The 22,713-nt window shown below is 33.0% G+C and overlaps 2 protein-coding genes across 3 annotated transcripts; both read left to right on the top strand.

Annotated features, from left to right (window-relative positions):
• Positions 1-4,710: 4,710 nt before the first annotated feature.
• LOC122293319 (very-long-chain aldehyde decarbonylase CER1-like) lies at positions 4,711-11,064 on the top strand. 2 transcript variants are annotated; one of them, XM_043101862.1, is made up of 10 exons: positions 4,711-4,870; positions 5,815-6,038; positions 7,103-7,335; positions 7,491-7,710; positions 7,959-8,337; positions 8,610-8,717; positions 9,174-9,374; positions 9,830-9,931; positions 10,383-10,559; positions 10,679-11,064. In XM_043101862.1, exons 1-10 carry the CDS (start codon positions 4,718-4,720, stop codon positions 10,847-10,849), a joined length of 1,968 nt encoding a protein of 655 aa, XP_042957796.1. In that variant the 5' UTR covers positions 4,711-4,717; the 3' UTR covers positions 10,850-11,064. The 2 variants fall into 2 exon arrangements, with proteins under 2 accessions (XP_042957796.1, XP_042957797.1); XM_043101863.1 differs by lacking the exons at positions 4,711-4,870; positions 5,815-6,038 and adding an exon at positions 6,896-6,921.
• An 8,065-nt stretch (positions 11,065-19,129) lies between these two features.
• On the top strand, positions 19,130-20,309 carry LOC122293169 (60S ribosomal protein L26-1-like). Its single transcript, XM_043101659.1, has one exon. It carries the CDS (start codon positions 19,674-19,676, stop codon positions 20,175-20,177), a length of 504 nt encoding a protein of 167 aa, XP_042957593.1. The 5' UTR covers positions 19,130-19,673; the 3' UTR covers positions 20,178-20,309.
• The last annotated feature ends 2,404 nt before the right edge of the window (positions 20,310-22,713 follow it).

The following is a 22,713-nucleotide window of genomic DNA, read 5'->3' as shown; positions in this document are numbered from 1 at the left end:
AGTTAAGAAAAGAAATTCTGGTACTTAGTTATGACCTTCTTTATCCGCTGCGTGTTTATCTGTACACATCTGTTGCCTTGCACACACTCGGCACCCGTCGAGGGGATGGTGACCCGGGTTGTCACCATCCGGACGTCTCAATTTTCCCGTGTTTGGGCGTGGGGATTTGGGGGCGTCACAAAAAGGGATCCTATTGTGGTCGGGTCATATGGGTTCGACCCAATTTTATTTTGGTCGGGGTAGTCGGATCTGTTAGATTTCTGGTGGTTGTTATTTCGGGTCGAATCGAGCCCAAACCCAATAATTCCATACTGGGTTGCAGGCCTAACTCTAGCTACGGAAACCCCAAAAATAGAAAAAAAAAAGTAGATGCCTCATTCAATTTAGAATGGGAAAATATTAGTATATCGTCTGAGTTTGTCTCTTTATTTTAAGTACTCATGTATTTATTTATTTTATTTAATAATTAATAAAGCAACTTTTAGTATGTTGATGTATTTTTTTTAATTTTTTAAAACTATTTAAATATGTTTAAAACATATGAAAAGAAAAAGAAGAAAAAAAAATAAAAAAGCAAAATTTGTGCTCGGTGATGTGCCCAGCACGGCAGCTTAGAGCATCCCCAACCGGGTCTGCATATTGTCATTTTTCCTATAATTTAGGGATGAAATTAGGGTTTTGTTAAAAAAACCCCCCATCCCGATCCCCATTTTGCGGCTTGAGTATCCGGCCTGTATAGTAAATCTCCATCTTTGTTGATTCACTGTACATCCGTATTGTGTATTTGGCTCCTGTTTCGATGCCCTCCGTCCTGCATGTTCTTCTCTCTCGCTAGGTAACCTGTTTGCTTCCTCTCTCCCACATTTTCAGATCGATTGCCAATACGATTTCGGTAAGTGATGATGGATAATTTTTTATCTTCTCTGGTTGTTTGGCTTCCCCGATTTGAGTTTCTATTTTCTTCTTCCCCCCTCTCTCTCCTTCTCTGTTTTTCTCTTCCCGGTTTTCTTCCTCCCGACGCCATGATCTCTCTGTGAGACCTCCAAATTCGGGAAGGTATGTGGGACAATTTTTGTTTGCCATGAATTGATGATGAAATAATCTGGGTAATTGAAGCACGACTTGTTTTTATTGATGACATTTACCGTAATGCTGGAGTTTTTATTTCTTGCATCTCTTCTCATTCGTATGATGATGGTGTTGGGGGCAAACCATTTGATGATTTGCGTCAATGATTATGTCCATTGCTCTCTCTCTCTCTCTCTCTCTCTCTCTCTCTCTCTGTGTTATCGAGACTCTGTGATTATGTTGGCTTTCTTCCATGGCTTAACCTCAATGGAAGGAGGACGTGAAGTTTGGTGCTTTCTGTTGGCATATGAGGACAAAAAATATTACCGTTGTAAAAAGGACAAAAAATATGACTGTTGGAGAAAGGACAGGTAATATTACCGTTACAATCAATTTAAAAAATTATATCATCAATACGTGACTACGGATCCTCATTAATCTTTAATTGATAAGGTGTACTTTTCTAAATAAATTTTCCATCACGTTAGAAAATGTATTAATTTATTAATAAAATTTACTATTTTTATAATGCGAATAATGCTTTGAAAAAATACTGTATTGGGTAGTCAAAATCATATAAATATTTAGTAGAAAGTGATATTTGAAAAAAAGATAATAAGACAAAAGAGTTAGTAGTTAAGATTGTAAATGGAAGAGAGAGAAAAAAGTAATAAAAAAAGAATAGAGAAATATTATTTAATAGAATAGAGATAGAGATGAGGAATGTGATGTAGGAGGTTTTTAGAAGATGAATAAAATTTAGGGATAAATTTGAGGAAATGTAATTTTGAGTTAAATTATAAGGATGTGGATGGAAAACCGGATGAGGATGCTCTTAGCATCATTCTTTAGAATTTGATCTCTCTTGTTGGCCCCTACTTATGGATTAGTCGGCACCAATTAACTTCTCAAGAGAAATATTTTATTAAAGTGACGTAATTTAATGTAATATATTAGATTATAAAATTATTTTTATTGTAAAATAGATATAATAAATCAATTTTATCATGCAAAACTAGCATATCATTGGGATTATCTAGGCATTATTTAGTTACGCAGTTTAGATGAAATATTTTGTTAATAATTAAATAAAATATTATTATAATATAATTTTTTAATATTAATTTTATTTTGAGGTTTAAAAAAATTGAATTATTTATTATTGGAATTGTAAATTGTAATAGGGACACAATTTTTCTAGGCTATTTTAAAATTATGTCTTAAATTAATAAAGAATTTAAAAAAATATATAATGATACTTATAAGATTTTATTTTATAAAAATATAATTTATTTTAAACAGAAAATCGAGTACTGATTAAACATGTATAGACAATTAAGGGAAAGAAAAAAAAAAAAAAGAAAAAAGAAAGAAAGAAAGGTGCTGCTGCATTGCCATTAATTCTGCTCGATTAGTTCATTTCAATCGGTTAAAGAAGAGTAATACGACTGCATTAATTCTGGCTGATGATCTCTCTTAACAAAAAGGAGCAATGTTATGTATAGTTTTTATTTAGAGATTGTAAAACATACTATTTATTAAGAGAGAAAAAATATCATTTTAAGAGAGATATTTTAATAATTTTAAAATTTTTTAAAAATAAAATTGTTTATGTCTACATTGCAGTCTTCAAATGAAGACTATATATAACATTGCTCTAACAGAAATACTGCACTGTTGCTCTCCCTATCAGAGTTGTCCCGATTGGTTTCGACAAATTTTTTTATTTTTATTTTTATTTAATAATTAAAAAATATTTTTTTAATAATATTATAAATTTTTAAAAAATATATATATAATAAATAAAAATAAATAAACTATCCTTTTAGAATTAATGAAAACTACCTACTCTAGCTACTGAAACTACCTATGCAGCCAAAAATTAATGAAAACTACCTACTCTACCTACGAAACCTCAAAAATACCAAAAAAAGTAGATGCCTCCTTCAATTTAGAATTTAGTACGTGAGTTTGCCTCTTGATTTTGAATATTTACGTATTTAATTTATTTTACTTAATAATTAATAAAATAATTTTTAATATATTGAGGTATTTTTTAAAAAAAAAAATATAAAAAAATAAAACAAAAAAATTAAATTTGTGTTAGGCGACGTGCCCAACACCGACGGCACAGTATCTTAGTATCACTTTTTAGAATTTAATGTCTCTTAGTTGGCCCCTACTCGTGGATTAGTTGGCACCAATTAATTTCTCAAGAGGAATATTTTATTAAAAAAATATAATTTAATGTGATATGTTAGATTATAAAATTATTTTTATTTTAAAATAGATATAATAAATCATATAAAATCATATTAATTATCATATAATTTAATACATGTAGCGGATTTCAATATTCCATAATATATTTTATAAAAGATGAGATGAGATATTATTAACATATGGTTTAATATATATGGCGCTTTTCATCCTATAATGCATTTCATATATGATTGTCATTTTATAAGATCATTTATGCATAGTTGCCATTTGTGTGGCAGTAGAATGGACACGAAGCTGATCATCATGAATGGCCTCCAAATAGGATAGTTTGGACGTTCGCCATAAATGTATTAGAAGAACCTCAGAAACACTTTTTATTTTTATTTTATGATTGTTCTGGTCGATCTCCCTTATATATATAAGGAAGGTTTTATTAACTATATATATTTGATTTTATTTACCATCTCCTACACTACATATCAATATGTAATTTATTTTTATTATTATTTTATTTAAAATATATATATTGATATATAAATATGTATTTAATTAAAATAATAAAAATGATAAATCACATATTAATATGTGGTGTAAACATAACGAATAATATTTTTTCGTGACTTCATTATACCTCATATGTTGGATCTAACATATTGTTAGAATATTTAGAATATATTTATAATATTATAAATATCATATTCCAAGTATTCTAGCTAACATAATAGTCCAAGGCATGATATCAAATACGTCAATTTATAAACTTTTGCGTGATCTCATCATAGTCCTAACAAACGCCTAGGAGATCTATATATAAATATATATATATATATATATATTTTTTTTTTTTTTCTAATCAAGCACGTGGACTTTTAATTAAAGATAAAATGAGTAAATATATAGTATTTTAATGTAGATTATTTTCACTATCAATATACAAAATACATGGACTTGTATATTTGGATTTTGGCCTATTCATACAATAAATTCTTATAATATATATATATATATATATAGAGAGAGAGAGAGAGAGAGAGAGAGAGAGAGAGAGAGAGAGAGAGAGAGAGAGAGAGAGAGAGAGAGAGAGAGAGAGAGAGAGAGAGATGCATCGACAACTCTTTAAGACAGAGGCAACAATAACTTTGCAATCTTAAATGATAAACGTCGAGGAAGAGACATGTAATATGTGTGGACAGCGGAGGAAAGTAATGAAGTCACGTTGATGAATTGATTAGCTAATTGGTTAGGAGTACGTGATGACGTGGAGAAGAAGTAGCCAATAGCATCATGACATTTTGGTGACGGGCGACATTTTGGTCATGGGCGTTGGGGGGTGCACTGCCGCATTGATGGTCGATTCTCCAACGCAACAGGCAAATCAATAAATGTACAGCTCTATATATAGTAGCAACTCCAAATCCATATTTGCATGCAAAAACAGTACAGAACTTTGTCATGTGCTGACATTTTAGGAAACTCAGAAAGGAAAAAAAAAAAAAAAAAACCACATCAGCGACAAAGTATGGCTTCCAAACCTGGGATCCTCACTGACTGGCCATGGAAGCCTCTTGGGAGCTTTAAGGTATGAAATTATCAACAGTTAATTACCTTCTTTGGACCTGCATGCATGCAGTGTCGACGCCGGATCGTGAAACATCATTCTAATTACTGTGTCATTTGGCTCATTAATTGGTATTATTATCTTCGGATCATTGCATGGTATCAAATGACTAGAAAGTTTTCGTATCATTTTTCTTATAATTATACAAGATGCATACAATATTGAATATAAGAAAAATTACTTTTTACGTCACCTAAATTAGATGTCAAAAGCACAAAATGGTCGCAAAAAAAACTCTGGCAACCAATTTGTATTCTTCGCATCCAATTTAAGTGACTCAAAAAGTCATTTTTCTTGTATTTATGTGTATATATCCTATTCTCTTCTTGTTAAAATTTTGACTGTTAACAAGGATATTGAAAAAGAGGTGATATATGGGTCATGAAAGAGATAAAGTGCATCTAATTTTTGACTTAAATTATAGGACTAATGCCTCGTTTGGTTACACAGTTTAGATCATGAGATGAGAGATGAGATGTTTTATCGAAAGTTGAATAAAATATTGTTATAATATAATTTTTTACTATTAATTTTGTTTTGTAATTTGAAAAAATTGAATTGTTTATTATAGTTTGTGCAGAGCAGAAATTTAGAAAAATTGTGATGATTATATGAAATGAGATGGAATAGTTTAGTTTTGTGTAACTAAATCAACCCTTAGTGACATATACAGTACTTAATTTAGGTTGTGTTTGTGAGAATATACATAGAATAAATGACTGAATTTATTAATTTCATCCTCTTTTGGAGTAGTACTGGTGATTGACAAGATTTGAGATCAGAATGTAAAAGGAGTAACATTGATTATGTGGGGTAGGAAAAAAAGTTTCCCTTTTTAACTTGTGTATTCATGAATGATATACGAATCTGTTAACTTTCCTTTTGGCGTTGTGATGACATGAAAGTACGTGATTTTGGCTCCATGGGCGATTCATGGCACCTACTCATTCATTGCAAAGGGAGAGAGTGGGAGAGATCTGGGCTACTTCCTCATATTCCCATTCCTTTTGGCGAGGATGCTTCACAATCAGATATGGATTTCTCTCTCTCGTTACCGAACGGCTAAAGGCAATAATAGGATTGTTGACAAAGGTATCGAATTTGAGCAGGTTGACAGAGAAACCACTTGGTCAGTAAACAAAACCTCTCTCTCTCTCTTCTCTCTTCTATCAGCTCTCATCTGTGTAAACAAAATCTTAATTACTCCGTTTCTATGATAGTGATCATATCATCATGTCAATTGTATTCTGTTGTACTTGTGCGGTGTGTGGCTTGATTATGTTCTCTTTGGTTTCTCGGTTTCGTGGATGTGAGCCAACCACCCTTTAATTTCAGTACTGTATCTGCTATAGTTTTAATTAGCAGATTGCATTGTTGTGACTGAGAGCCTGGCCGGTCTCTGTCATGAGCTGGACTTTTAAGAAAATGGTGCTGTGTAGCTGGATTTCAACTGCATGTGTGCTCGTAGATGTAGGCCTTTGGTATGCATAAATTACCAATCTAAGTTTTTTCTAGTTGCAAAAACCTATTGACAAAGAGACCTGTCTCTTTAACAAGAGGCTCTTTATTTCTTTGTGGTCCTTGGGTAGGCAAGTACCTTTAATATGCCACTTGCAGAGCTGTCAGTTGCCGACTAAGATTATTCAACAACATTGTTACTCCTCATTCAATACGGTCTTTTGAAAGTATCTTTCCAGAATTCTTTAGTTGTTTGATGATTTTGTCATCAGTTCTGTTGGATTGTGAACTGCATTTGAGTACTCCACCTAAAACTAATCATTATTAGAAGATATGCAACTCTTTTATGGCATTCAACGTCGCATCCTAGGTTCTTATTTTTAAAACGATCACAAGAAACGGTATATTGTGTTTCACACCCCCAACCAATAGGTGCTATGGTGCAGTTTTTGGCTTCGTTATGTCTGGTTAATTCTTTAAGGGCATAGAGCCTTGGCTTGAGGATAAAACCCCAAATTTTGCTTCTGCCCACTAACTAGGCGCATGGGCCATTGGTGCCTAATTAATTATTCTCAGTTGCTTTTTACTGAATTTTATTACTCTTCTCTGCATCTTGTACTAGTGTTGATGCTCTTTGAATAAAAACTTGTTTATTCCAAGAAAAAAAAACAATAAACTCTCATACATGGAAAATTAACAGAGATTTTTTCCCTTTTTTTGGCTGTTACACTACAGGGATGACCAGATCTTGTTCAATGGAGCCATATTTTACATAGGGTACATGGCACTTCCTCAGACTCATAACCTACCCTTATGGAAATCAAATGGTCTGATTATCACAGCTTTGCTCCATGCTGGTCCGGTTGAGTTTCTCTATTACTGGTTTCACAGAGCATTGCATCACCATTTCCTTTACTCTCGTTACCATTCCCACCACCATTCCTCCATTGTCACTGAGCCCATTACCTGTAAGATTTATTTCATGATCAAGAGTGTATATATATGTATATAAAACGTTCAATATTAGGGTTTCTTTCATGCAGATTATATGTTTTGCAGTACTACTAATTCCTGTCTTTGATTTACTGATATGTATGTGTGCGTATGTATGCATGTATGGCAGCTGTGGTTCATCCCTTCGCGGAACACATCGTATATTTCATGCTGTTTACTATACCATTGCTGACAACGGTGTTCACCGGAACTGCCTCTATTGCATCCTTTGCTGGTTATATCACGTTCATTGATTTCATGAACAACCTGGGTCACTGCAACTTTGAGCTCATTCCAAAGTGGCTCTTCTCCATCTTTCCCCCGCTCAAGTACCTCATTTACACCCCGTCGTAAGTCCCTTTGACCCTCTTAATTTCTGCACACAAACTTGCAAGTAGCTGTGAAGGATATAAAATAAATAATAAAATCTACTTTTTACCATTAAATTTTTTGGACAATTGATAATTTCACGTGAATCAGAACAAAGATCCTAAATTCAAACTCTGATTATACATTCATTAGTTTAAACTTTTAAAACAATCGGTGATTTCACGGTTGCAAAACTTTATATAAACGATGATGTTTGTGTCTCAAACAGGTTCCATTCACTACATCACACCCAGTTCCGCACCAATTACTCACTCTTCATGCCTCTCTACGATTACGTTTATGGGACCATGGACAAGTCCACAGATACCCTATACGAGGCTTCACTCAAAAGGCCTGAAGAGTCGCCTGATGTTGTACATCTAACCCATCTTACGACACCCGAATCCATTTATCATCTGAGGCTAGGATTTGCCTCCTTGGCCTCTTGGCCCCACTCCTCCAAATGGTACTTGCGGCTGCTGTGGCCTGTTACCTTATTTTGGTCGGTCATTATTAGTGGGATCTACGGCCATGCTTTTGTTCTTGAGAGGATCACCTTCAAAGCCCTCAAGTTGCAGTCTTGGTTGGTGCCAAGATATAACATTCAGGTACTAAAATTAGTTAAAAACATTTCCCATTTCGCATAATCATTGTTTATAATATCTTTTGAAAAATGTTGTTTTCTATCTTGAATTTTGTCATCTCCAACCACGCCAGTTGATGTGTCACAGATTAATTTATAGAATTATTTAAAATATATCACATCAATCAGTAGGACAAGAGAAATTTTAAGAAAAAAAGTAGCATTGCTAATGGTTATTTTTTGTTGGTTATATTAAAATATTTGATTCGGATTCTTTTATACATCTTTAATCTGCAGTACATTGTACAATGGCAAAGAGAAGCCCTCAATACCTTGATTGAAGAAGCCATACTAGATGCTGAAGTGAAAGGAGTGAAGGTGCTGAGTCTAGGACTTCTGAATCAGGCAAGTACAAATCCAATCTTCAAATATGTCATTTTCATGAGTTTTGCCCACACACCACACACTACACTTATTTTTATTTTATTTTATTTTGTTTTATTCTTTCTAAATTACTTGAGTTCTTTTACTCATCATCCATACACGACACATTTGGTAAGAGAAAAAAATTAAAAAAATTATATGTAGTGTGTGGTGTGAGGATAATGAGTATAATTTTTCTATTTTCATTTGTTTTTGTGTCCTTCCTGATCTTCCCTAAACCTGCGATATTGATACTGCTAGTATGGGCAAAATCCGATCTTTGAATATCTCTGATATGATATTAAGTGACCATACAAAGATTAGAGTAATTTAATGAACTCACTCTTCTTTTAATATTTTATCCTCATGAGCTTCTATTATATTAGAAAGAATCCAAAAAGAACATTACAAACATACTAGACCTGTGGAAATTTGTAGGGGGAGGAAATGAATAGAAATGGAGAGCTTTACATCAAAAGGTACCCTCAGCTGAAGATAAGGCTGGTGGATGGAAGTAGCTTAGCAGTGGCTGTGGTGCTAAATAGCATTCCAAAAGGAACAACTCAAGTGCTGCTTAGGGGCAAGCTTGGTAAGGTTGCTTGTGCCATTGCAGATGCTCTGTGTGAAAGTGGAATTCAGGTACCAAGTCAATCCTCCATGGGAAGCCCTTGGATTTTTTTAATGTTTTTTTTCTAATTTTTAGCTCAAAAGAAAAGATCAAAGATCTTGAAACCCTACCAAGTCATGGTATTAAAAATTAACAAAATTAAATTTATCATTTTCTAATGAATTTCTTTCAATCTCAATCATTGCCTTGAAATTCAATGATAGCAATTTTTTGACACACCAGAATTTATCACTTTCAAACAATGTACTAGATATGGTAAACACGAAAATGATAAATGCTTGAAATTATAAGATCCATGGTGGGATTTGAAGACAACCATCCGGTTGAATACCTTATGAACCCTAAAGGAATCTTAATATTATCATCCCTGCAAGTTGCAACAAATTAACATATTTATGCTTGTAGTGATTTGCGATTTCCAGTTTGTATTCTAACACTTTTACACACTATTATATATCATGATCAGGTGGCAATATTATACAAAGATGAGTATGAGAAGCTTCGATTAAGACTTACCACCAAGTCGAAAAGCAACTTGGTCATTTCAACAAGTTTCACCAATCAGAAGGTAGAATTTGCAGCGGTTACATAAACAAGCATGACTCCATGTGATGATAATAATAAATCCTTGTTCCCTCTTGGATTTAATATTTTTGCATGTGTTTTTTTTTTTAATTAAGAGCTTGTATTGATAAAAAAGAATTTAAGATATAGTACATACAATAAAACGCAAAACATGATCAGAATACCATAGCTGTCAAGTATCCTTCTAAGTTCTATGCTTCTGCTGATGCCGGGGAAGCATGATTTCACAACTGGTGGACCTCCGGAATTGGTCTTGGAATTCCAGGATATCCCTCGCTGCCGAGGCTGTCAGATTGGTCCAATCAGCCGCCACTTTTGGAGCTAAAATTCACCATTTTGATTGTTGATCATATATACATACATATACATACATACATAGGGGTCCTTGTACAATACCAAACATGTATGCATTTTGACATAACGAAATCTTGCAGATATGGTTAGTGGGAGATAGATGGACAGAAGAGGAACAACAGAAGGCACCGAAAGGAACATTATTCATACCTTTTTCTCAGTTCCCACCAAAGAAACTGCGAAAAGATTGCTCTTACCAGGCCACACCTGCAATGATCGCTCCCACATCTTTAATTAGCAACATGCACTCTTGTGAGGTTGGCAATTAGCAGCTGACATTGTTGTTGATCTTTGTATCCAAGCAAGATATAATATACCACCAAAATTATCTTTCAGTTCTTACCCCTTTTTTTTCTGAACTTTGATTATGTTGCAGAATTGGCTGCCAAGAAGAGTGATGAGTGCATGGCGTATTGCTGGGATATTGCATGCCTTGGAAGGGTGGAATATGCACGAGTGTGGGAACACCATGTTTGACATCGACAAGGTTTGGCAAGCAAGTCTCCACCATGGGTTCCGACCTTTGACCACTCTGGCGGCGGCTTGATCATGCTTGAGACTACCTACTTAATATATATAAATATATATATATATATATATATATATATATCCATATGTAGAAACTAAAATTACATATTTAAAGGGAAGAGTGGGGAAGAGTGAACACTGAATATGTGCGGTCACACAAATCTGATGTCTTTGTTCTCTTGACGGTGGTACTAGTGGGAATATATGAAAATAAATGTGTTTTATTTTTAATTATTCAATTTTCTGCTGACTTGTAATGTTTTTTCTCATAAATTTGTTTTGCATTTTGGTGGTTAGTGTCTAATTAATTAGATTATAATCTTTGTATGCACCAATGGGAATATAAGTTGTTATTAAGATATTCATCATCCATGATAAAATGAGTTTTTAATTAAATAATGGGATACCTATAATCTTATAAAATAAAAGTATTTTCCAATTATTACATACTTTAATTATGTGTATGATTAGAAGAACGATATATTTTCTTCTAAACTAGCCATGACTTGGAATGAATTCATCGCGGGCTTCACATCTTCCACCAACTGATCACGACGACCCCAACTCCGGTCATTTGACATTTGGGATTGAATTGCCTCCGGTGACTTACCCTCTAAAATTCATGATTTGCCGTTGCAAAGAGAGAGCAAAATGAAGAGCCATCCAATTCCAACTCGATGGACTCTGCTGTGGTTGGCTTTTGAGATCTACTAAAGCTTAATGAAAGTAGACACTTGAGTGTCATCAGCTGGCATTCATGTCCAACAATCCCATTAAAGATAAAATGGTATGGTTGGAATCTCTTCTCCTGAAACCTCATCATCAGTAAGGTGTGCAGTGGAGGATTAGGGATCTTTTCCTAAACATGTATTTATTATTCTTTTGCTTGGGGTTAGAGGTAGACAAGGGCACACATGGTCATTTTTGCCTTTTCTCCCCTATTCTCTGCAGAACAAGCCTGGTCTGCAGCCATTCAATCCCTCTACTTAATCAAAGGCAAAGCTCTTCTTTAATGTGCATTCACCATTAAATTTGTGTCGATAAAATTTGGTATCCATAATCATGATTGTCTTAAAAATCTATTCACCTCTGTCAAGGTATTGTTTAGGGTCTAAAGTTCTAAACACTAATTCTCATTCACTGTGTTGAGTGAATATATGATCTGAGTAGAGGAAAATAGCAGCATGTAAAGCATTTTGAATGTTATCAACAACATGATCATTAAAAATTCATATTGATAAATGAGATATGATAGTTACAGTCATGAGTTTATAAAGGCCGTGCAATAATTTTGAAAAAAGTGAATAAATTCTAGACCCACATAAAAAAACTAATTTTTTAATAATTTTTTTCAAAACGATTACACGACATTTATGCAATTCATGACTGCATATAGTATTATTCTTGATCAATTTGTTGAGCAATTCCTTGATTTTGCACCGTGGAATTAGCATTTATCTACTACTAATCAATCATTAAGAAATAATTGTCATCCAAAATGGAGAAAATTTTAAAAACGGAGTGACGAAACAAACAAATAAAAAAACAGAACAGAGATTATGGGAATTTTAAACATTATCTTTGCATAGAGAAGCAATCCAATATGGGTATTAATTAGCAGCTATATAATTTGCCAATAAACGTGGTATAATTTTCAAGAATAAGCTATTTAATCATAGGCAATGATGATGATGATGATAACAACAACGTAATAAAATACGATATCGTAATATAGCAAACCAAATGCATAATATTATTAAACTCTCAAAAATTCTATGTATAGTTATTTTTGCATATTCTTTATATACTCTATTAATATGATTAACTGTATCATTTTTTTAATATAAAATAATTACTTTGACCAATCACATCAATAAATTATGAAAAAAATATGTAAAAGTAACTATATGTAGCAGAATTCTATTATTTTTTTAGTAATACTACTAGATCTAGTTTTAGGATGTGCAAGTCGTGCACACTCATTTTAAAAAAAAGTTAAGTTTATTATTAAAAAAATTATTTTTTATACGATTCATAAATTTATTTATTTATTTCTAAAGTCAACTTTATAAAAATGTATTATCCAATAAATTAGAAATGCATCTTTTGTGGGCTCATGTATTAGAGATGTTGGAAACGTCCACATGCATAGGTCCAGAGCTCAATGCTCAGGCCCACCAAGTAGTCTGGACATGGAGTGACCTGAAGCCTGGCTTAGGCCCTTAAAGCTCTCTTTGTTACAACATTTGCACTTAAATATTAAATGATGAAACGGGCCGTTAAAATAGCAATTTTTTAATCATTCACAAAAATATAAAAATTCTCGAGGTACAAGAAAAATTATAAAAAAAAAAAAAAATCCTATAAAATAATGTGATTTAATAGAAGAGATCACACATACATAAATTTATAAATAAACGTGATTTGATGTAATTTTTTAAATTATAAAATTATTTTTATTTCAAAGTTGGAAAAGATTTTTATTTATGCTTATTTGGAAATGAGATAAAAGGAAAGATTTATGAATAATAATAAAAATAATCTGTGAATAATAGTGAAATAATTTGAATTAAGATATTTCATTAGATTTTGAGAAGCATTACGTAGATTAAACTATATGATAATTGATGTGATTTCATATGATTCATTATATCTATTTTATGATAAAAATAATTTTATAATTTAATATATATATCACATCAAATCATGTCACTTTAATTAAATATTTCTCTAATAAAATTAATTGGTGCCGACTAATCCATTCTAAATTGAAGGAGGCATCTACTTTGTAGCTAAGGTAGTTTTCATTAATTTTTGGCTGAATATGTATATGCATTAACATCTTAATTGGAGGCTGCATGCGTTGGAATTTTGCATCCAAGTGTAGGGGTGTTCAACCGGGTTTCGGACCGGGTATCCGGGTATACCCGGACCGGAATCCGGATTCAAAATCCGGACTGGGTTCCGGCCCAGTCATATCCGGGTTATGACCCGGTCCGAAACCCGGATTAATCCGGGTTTTTACAACCCGGAAATCCGGGTTCCGGATCAAAACTGGGGTTTTTTTTTTTTAAATACTGAAACTGCATTCATCAAATAAAATTTTAATCAACAAGCAATTCTCTTTCTTGGCATAAACAACTTGTTGGGAGATGCAGGGGTCTTGTAGGAGGAAGATGAGCTCGGGTTGAATATCAGATCGGATTGCTGGTAGCAGTCCGAACAGGGCTGGCATTGGAGCCAGTTGATGTCACTACTGGTGTCAAGGACCATGTAGAAGGGCTTGGTCGGGCTTCCCACACCCACGAGCGAGAAGTACTCGCCGCTACCCTGGCTCATCCCGGACACGATCGGAGTGGACAGGTCCTCAGGGCGAAGCTCCGTCTTCATGGGTTCAAGATCCGACTCGCTCACGCCGTTTCAGGGTTCAAGACTACAATTTTTTCGGATCCTCTTCGTCCCTGTTCTGAGATTCTCCTCCTTCTCACATTCACACTCTCATCTGAGTCTGTTGCAGAAACTCCACTGAAGGAGCGGGAACCATTTTCAACAGTCTTCACTAATTTGCGATTTACATCAAACAACTTCGTGATGGACTCCTCGGCTTCATCCAACTGCCCAACGACTGGACCATATTCAAACTAACACAAACCCATACAACCAAGACCATCTACAACAGACCAAAGCACGAACCCTGAAAATCGAGAGAGAGAGAGAGAGAGAGAGAGAGAGAGAGAGAGAGAGAGAGAGAGAGAGAGAGAGAGAGAGAGAGAGAGAGAGCTGGGGGAGGGAGGTGAAGGCCCAAGCAGAGTAGAGAAGAAAGAGAGAGAGAGAGAGAGAAAGGAAATCTGAATGGGGGCGGGGTGGAATCGTAGTAGAGACCTAGGGTTTTTTTTTTTCATTTTATAAAACCGGGTACCAGGTTTTAAACTCGGGTTTCGGATTTAAAATCCGGTACCCGGACCAGATTAATCCGGTTTTTTAAATCCGGGTATCGACCCGGATTTGACCCGGTCTGAAAACCGGAACCGGAATCTGGTTATCCGGATTTCCAGTCCGGGCCGGATAAAATCCGGCCCGTATGAACAGCTCTATCCAAGTGCATGCATGTGATGTGATAACGAATTAGAAAGATCATCTGCCGGAATTAATGCAATCGTACTACTCTTTCTTCTTTGATTGATTGAAGAGAAATGATATATACACAACATATTTCACAATAATTTACACAATACATGTAGTAAAATAAGGATATTTTTGTAAATTGCTATTAAATTTTTAAGGTAGTTTACAAAAATACCCCCTTTTAAACATTATTGTGTAAAATATTGTAAAATATGATGTGTATTTATCATTTTTCTTATATATATATATTTTAATGATTAAATTTTTTTTAAGTGATGTTGTAATTTAAATAAAAATTAAAAATCTATAAAAATGAAAAAAAATAAAATAAAATTACCTATTTGCTCTTGTCGGGAGCCATCCCGTGCAGCACGGCTGTCTTTTCAACTCGTAATCTGACATGCACTTGGATGCTAAATTTCAACGCATGCAGCCACCAATTAAGATGTTTAATTATTTATTTTTATTAATATCTAGTGGGTGTCTGGATTAGTTTGTGTACGTCTCGACTAATCTTACATAATCTTAAAGCTAACATCAATGTAAACTTCTAATAACTCTAACGGAATTCAAATTGATAACCATTGAAAAATAAATTCAAGATTTGACCAACTGACCAATTGCATACATGTACATATGTAGTCAAAATTAAAAGAAAAAGTAGATGCCTTATTCAATTTAGAATTAGAAAATGTTAATATGTCCTCCTCATTTTGATTGTTTATATATTTAATTTTTAAATTTTTTTTAACTTAATGATTAAGGAAGTGACTTTTAGTGTATTGATATATATATATTTTTTTTAAAAATATTTAAATTTGTTAAAAATATGAAAAAAAAAGAACAAAAAAAATAAAATAAAAAAGTCAAATTAATTGTCTTAGGCGGCATGCCCAGGGATTATTGCTAGGTGGTAGCCTACCATCACTCTTTAGAATTTGATCTCTCTCGTTGGCACCTACTCATCATGGATTAGTCGGCATCAATTAATTTCACAAGAGAAATATTTTATTAAAATGACATGATTTAATATAATATATTAAATTAGAAAATTATTTTTATTATAAAATAAATATAATAAATCATATAAAATCATATCAATTATCATATAGTTTAATATATGTAGCGCTTTTCAATATTCCATAATATATTTTATAAGATTAGATGAAATATTATTATTATATAGTTTAATATACCTAGTGCTTCTCGTCCTATGATACATTTTTTATATAAGATGATATGAAATTTTATGGTTGCCATTTGTGTGGCAGTAGAATGGACACGAAGCTGATCATCATGAATGGCCTCCAAATAGGATAGTTTCGTTCGCCATAAATGTATTAGAATTAGAACATCAGAAACACTTTTATTTATTTTTATTTTTTATGATTGTTCTGGTCGATCGATCTCCCTAAGGTGGGTTTTAGTAACTATACTTGGTTTCACGTATCCTCTATACTATACATCAATATATAATTTGTTATATATTACCATTTTAATTAAACACACGTATTGATATGTAAATATGTATATTTAATTAGAGATAGTGACCCTATTTTATTACTATCCATCTACTACCTAAGTTCATTTCAATTTTTTTTTTTAATTTTTTTTATCATTTTCTTTTAAGTGTTTTTTTAACATCCTTAATCACTAAGAAAAAAATTAAAATATATATATATATAATTTTACTAATACTCACTTCCTTAATCATTAAGTAAAATAAAAAATTAAAAAAAATCAAATACATAAATAGTAGTAGATGGGTAGTAATTGGATAGTAACCATATCATTATTCTTTAATTAGAATGACAAATCATGTATTAGTGTGTGGTGTGAGGATAATGAATAGAATTTTTTTATGATTTTATTATAGATGGTATGTCGGATCTAACATATTGTTAGAATATTATGTTAGAATATTTAGAAAATATTTTTAATATTCTACTATGTATGGTACGTAATACCATGTAAAGAATATATTATGTTAGAATATTACAATGTGTTAGAATATTACATATTTATTAGAATATTATGAATATTATATTCCAAGTATTGTAACATTATAGGTCAACATATGATATCAAGATACGTCAGTTTATAAACTTATCTTTGCATGATCTCATCATAGACCTTATAACCAACATATCAATATGGTTTTGATAAAAAAAAAAAATGTAGAATATTGTTGCTCAAATGACTAACACAAGAGGGGGGTGAATTGAGTTGTATTAAAAAAAATAACAATTATAAATCAAATATACAATATAAAATATAAACAAAATATGAAATAGCAATAAATATAAAGAGTAAGGGTAAGAGAGAAGTAAACTCAGTATGTTAACGAGGTTCGGCTCCACTGCCTACGTCCTCGCCTCAAGCTACCCCTTGAGGATTCCCAAATTCACTATTCAACCTCTTTCAGGTGGAGATAGAAACCTATTACACCTTTGAACAACACCGCTATAAAGGATCTGTGTAGAACACCCTCTACACTTGCAATCACCTTACACGTGGTGATTCAACTATTCCCCGTGTAGAATACTTTCTACACGTACAAGGGTTATACACACCCTTTTTCTGATATAAAAGCTGATAGTGGGTAGGTTATCAGAAAGCACTCCTCAATGATTGAAATAAGAACAATATAGCGCAAACTATATCTCTCAAAATGAATAAGGATTAAGGCTCAATGCTTAGAGAAGAGAGAATAAAAGTTTTGAATGAATGTTGTATGCTCTAAATGTTGTAAATGTGAAACTCTAAAATGATCTATTTATAGGCATATAAGACTTCATATTCAAATTTAAAAATATTCACATGTCAAAGACAACATCATTCACTTTTTCAAAAAATTCAAATAAAAGGCTTTTCTTTTTCAATTGTCAAAGACAACATCATTTATTTTTCAAAAACTTCAAATCTAATCTTTTACTTTTTTCATATGACAAAAAGAGCACACTTTACTTTTCAAATATTTCAAACCCAATCTTTTACTTTTTGCATATGACAAAAGGATCACACTTTACTTTTCAAAATTTTCAAACAAAATCATCTACATTTTACATAAATCAAGAAAAACATCAATCACTTTTGAAAATATTCAAATAAAACATGTACATGTGAAAGATTACAATCAATCATCTTTAATATTTTCAAAGTTCAACCCTTTAATCAAGGTATGCACATGTGAAAGATGACAATCAATCATCTTTCAAAATTTTCAAATTTAATTTTCAAAATATTCATGCACATGTAGAAAATGTATTTTAATGCTTTATGATAAAATATTAATTTTGAGTATTAATCCTAATTTCGAATTTTAAAGAGATTTACAACATTACTCTATAACTTTAATGTGAACTTGTTCCTTTCTTGCTCATGCTTGTTTCCTTGATGTGCTTGACTCCATTGTGTAGACAACTTGAACTTGAGATTTTTTTATTCTTTGAATTTATTTGTTATCATCAAAATTCATGTGTAGATATATAATTACACAAAACTTAAAACCTTAGGTTAAACAAACATGACATTATTGAACAGGAAAAATGATCCTATATACGTAGAGCATGCAACATATATACCTTAGTTCATGCATACCTCTAGATATTCTACCTTACAAGTATTTTGTATATTAATAGTGAAAATGATCTACATTAAAACACTATTTATGTACTCATTTTATCTTTTATTAATACTCCGCGTGCTTGATTAGAAAAAAAAAAATATATTCATATATAGATCTCTTGGGCGTTGCTCTTGTATCTATATATATCTATATATATATATATATAGAGAGAGAGAGAGAGAGAGAGAGAGAGAGAGAGAGAGAGAGAGATATGCATCGACAAGTACTCTTTAAGACCGATGCAACAATGACTTTGCAATCTTTAATGATAAACGTCGTGAAATAGACATGTAATACGTGTGGACAGCGGAGGAAAGGAATGGAGTCAAGTTGAAGCAATGATTAGCTAATTGGTTAGAAGTCCGTTATGACGTGGAGAAGAAGTAGCCAATAGCATCATGACATTTTGGAGATAGGCGTTGGGGGATGCACCACCGCATTCATGCTTGGCCGAGTCTCCCAACTCAACGGATCGTCAAATCAATAAATGTACAGCTCTATATATTAGCACCCTCCAAATCCATATTTGCGTGCAAAAACGGTATGGCTTCCAAACCTGGTATCCTCACTGACTGGCCATGGAAGCCTCTTGGGAGCTTTAAGGTAATGAAATTATCAACAGTTGATTACCTTCTTTGGACATACATGCATGCAGTAGTTTAGGATCATCAGTTGTGCATGAATAGTACCTCATTTTACTACAAGAATACTAACTTTTTCCGGTGACGATGAATGTTTACGCTGGAAATAATACCGTGTCATGAAACTTCATTCTAATTATTGTGTCATATTTGGTTCATTAGTATTGTTCTCTTGGGATCATTGCGTGGTATATTATCAAATGACTAGAAAAGTTTTCAAGTATCGTTTTTCTTATAATTACACAAGATGCATGCAATATTTTATTCTCTTCTTGTTAAATTTGACTATTAACAGGGATATTGAAAAAAAGGTGATATATGGGTCATGAATGAGATAAAGTGCAACTAATTTTTTACTTAAATTATAGGATCAATGCATCGTTTGGTTACACATTTCAGATGAAATATTTTGTTGAAAGTTGAATAAAATATTGTTAGAAATCACGTTGATGTTGATGAGTCAATGTGACCCATTCTGCCCAGCCGTTTCCTTCAAGAGCAAGAGCGCTAAGATGAAGTACAACCCAAGAGTCTCGAGCTCTCGCCGCAAAAGCAGGAAGGCACACTTCATGGTGCCGTCGAGCGTGAGGCGCGTGCTGATGAGCGCGCTACTCTTGAACAACCTGAGGAAAAAGTACAATGTGCGGTTGATGTTGGTGCGCAAGGATGATGAAGTCCAGGTGGTGCGCGAGACGTACAACGATCGCAAGGGCAAGGTGGTCCAGGTGTATCAACTGAAGTGGGTCATACACATCAAACGGATCACCCACGAGAAGGTGAGCAGGTCAACTGTCAACATCGGCATCAATTCATCTAAGGTGGTAATCACCAAACTCCACCTCGACAAGGATTGTAAGTCCCTTCTTGACTGCAAGGCCAAGGGTCGCTCTACTGCGGACAAGGACAAGGGCTCCAAGTTCATTGTTGAGGATATCATGCAGATCATTGATTAATTCAATATATCAAGGAAATATTTTTCTGGGATTGTCAAGCTTCTGTTATTGCCTTTAGTATGTTTTTGAATGTTATATTTGTTGGATCTAAATATTTGGGTCTCTCGAAGATCTGGATGTTTTGGTGTTTAAGCGATGAATGCGAAATTTATGAGTAAAAAAAAAAAAAAAACAGCTTGTAGTTGGATCTTGGGTTGGGTAGAGCGGTCCGCTCTTGGTGTGCACCAATCTGCTCGTCCCTTCTACTGGCAATGCGTTCCTGGCCTTAACTGGCTGGGTTGTGCCTTCGATGCTGTTACTTTGAAGAAGTTAGAGTGCTCAAAGCAAGCCTAAACTCTGATACCAGTTTGTTGAAGGAGAAAAACTAGTATTCTATTCTAGAGGGAAGAGAAGATAGACTATTTATGAAATTTCTCTAACTGAAATATTATTTATCAAGTGGCTTATTTTGTGCCAATGCATACATAGGTATTTATAAGCTTGTAGATTCACTTAACATTTACTCTAATACATGAACTTCACTAGCACATGAACACCCAAGTATATGAATATCTCAAATACATGAATATTCCAAATACATGAATCGCTATATACATGAATTACTTCTTTCAAGATGAACCTTCATTCTAGTTCATGAATCTACCAAAAGACACAACTCTTCATCTAACATTTACTAAATTAAGTTTATTATTCAACACCCGCCTTTAAACTTAATTCTTAGTAACTCCAAGCAACATCCGTAACTTGTTAAAAGTATCATCCTTGAGAGGCTTCGTAAAAATATTTGCGACTTGATGATGGGTCATCACAAATTTGACTTGTACTTCATTCTTGACAATGCATTCTTGAAGAAAATGAAATCTTGTATCAATATGGTTGCTTCTATCATGAAAGATCGGATTTTTTGTCAATGCAAATGCCTACACTACAAGAGAACCCACTATTTGAGGTGATGAAATATATTAAATAGCGTTGTAAAAGATATATTATTGTCCTAAGTCTTTCGCAGCTAGATGTTCGGTACTAATCCGTCTTAAAAAGTTTTTTGCCGTGAAACATGAAATGGTCGCTAAAGATCATATATTCACAGCGTTTTATATCGCAACTAAATATAAATTTGTGTGCTGCAAATGATGCGATTATGCTACTGAAAAAACTTAACTATAGCGATGGACGAACATCGTTAATAAGCAAAACATGATGTAAATATTAGCTTTAATTATCGCAAAGCGCGTTTAGTTGCAAAATGCCATTAACGCCGGTTCCAAGTGTTGCAAAAAATGGGAAAATTGCTGGAAAAGACTCAGTTTGTTTGCGTTGCTTAGGATAGTGCTGCAAATATTATTTTGTAATAGAATTTCCCGTCGTTCCCATTGTGCCGCAATAGCCATAGACGCACTACAAAATTGTTTGCTATAAACTTAGTGCAACAAATTTTTGCGTCACAATTGATAGCGTCGCAAATGGTTTTGTCGTGAATTTATTTCACGTGTGAATTGGTTTTTTTATATCGCAATTTATTGAAAATGGGTCTAATTTGCAATCCATCCCGGCGCTATATTTACCTTTAGTTGGTCGGAGAAGAGTGTAATTTGTTAATTAAGTTTGTCCGTCGCAAATATGAATAAATGGGATATATATTAGTATATATTGACAATTCCAAACTTATAATTAGTCTTCCATATTGCAATTATAATTTCACTTTATCACATAGAACAAATAATATTATTACAATTATTACGTACCTAACTTCAACCCAACTTCAATAGTTTAGTTATTGGCTGAGTAACACATAAATTACGAACCAATATATACATCAACCCATATAATAACTAGTGAATACATTGATAATTACACTGAAAATAATATGAGATCATTTAACAGATTACTAACCATGTTGTGTATATATTCCATATGAACCGAAAACAATCAGAAAGCATCATTTAGAGTTGAACCATATATATATATATATGACATAATGCCATTGAGAAGTGTCATATACACGAGAGTGAAGTAGTACTGCAAAGCAGTCTATACATGGCAGGTGGAAGCAAATGTTACGTGAGTACCAGCAGGAACTTTCTAATTAAAATGTTTGTTTGCCTAAAATATTTACATGAATATTTACATGAACATATAAATTTTTCTGGCAAACATGAATGGGATAGAGCCAATACATGCATTATACCTACTAATCAGATTTGTACTTATTTCTATTAATGAAGCATGGTGAGAAGTTCCCCATTTAACAATTTTGGTACTTCCATGCCCTTCTTTGCAATCATCCATCAACTTTCATTAAGCTTTGGTGCTACATTTTCTTGCATCCATAACCATTCTTACAATTAAATAAAACAACTAATATTATATGGGAATGAAAGACAACCTTCAGATATATGATTCAAGTTGCATGTTTAATACTTATCCTATATAATGCACATGATTAGGTCCCTTGCTAATGTTACATATAATTTCACCTTCTGCTCATTTCCCAAATCGTAACATATATATATATATATATATATATATATATGTA

The sequence above is a fragment of the Carya illinoinensis genome, chromosome 14 (assembly GCF_018687715.1).
Source record: "Carya illinoinensis cultivar Pawnee chromosome 14, C.illinoinensisPawnee_v1, whole genome shotgun sequence".
NCBI lineage: Eukaryota > Viridiplantae > Streptophyta > Magnoliopsida > Fagales > Juglandaceae > Carya > Carya illinoinensis.
The sequence above is the reverse complement of the archived record's forward strand: the minus strand, read 5'-3'. Positions and strand labels throughout refer to the sequence as shown.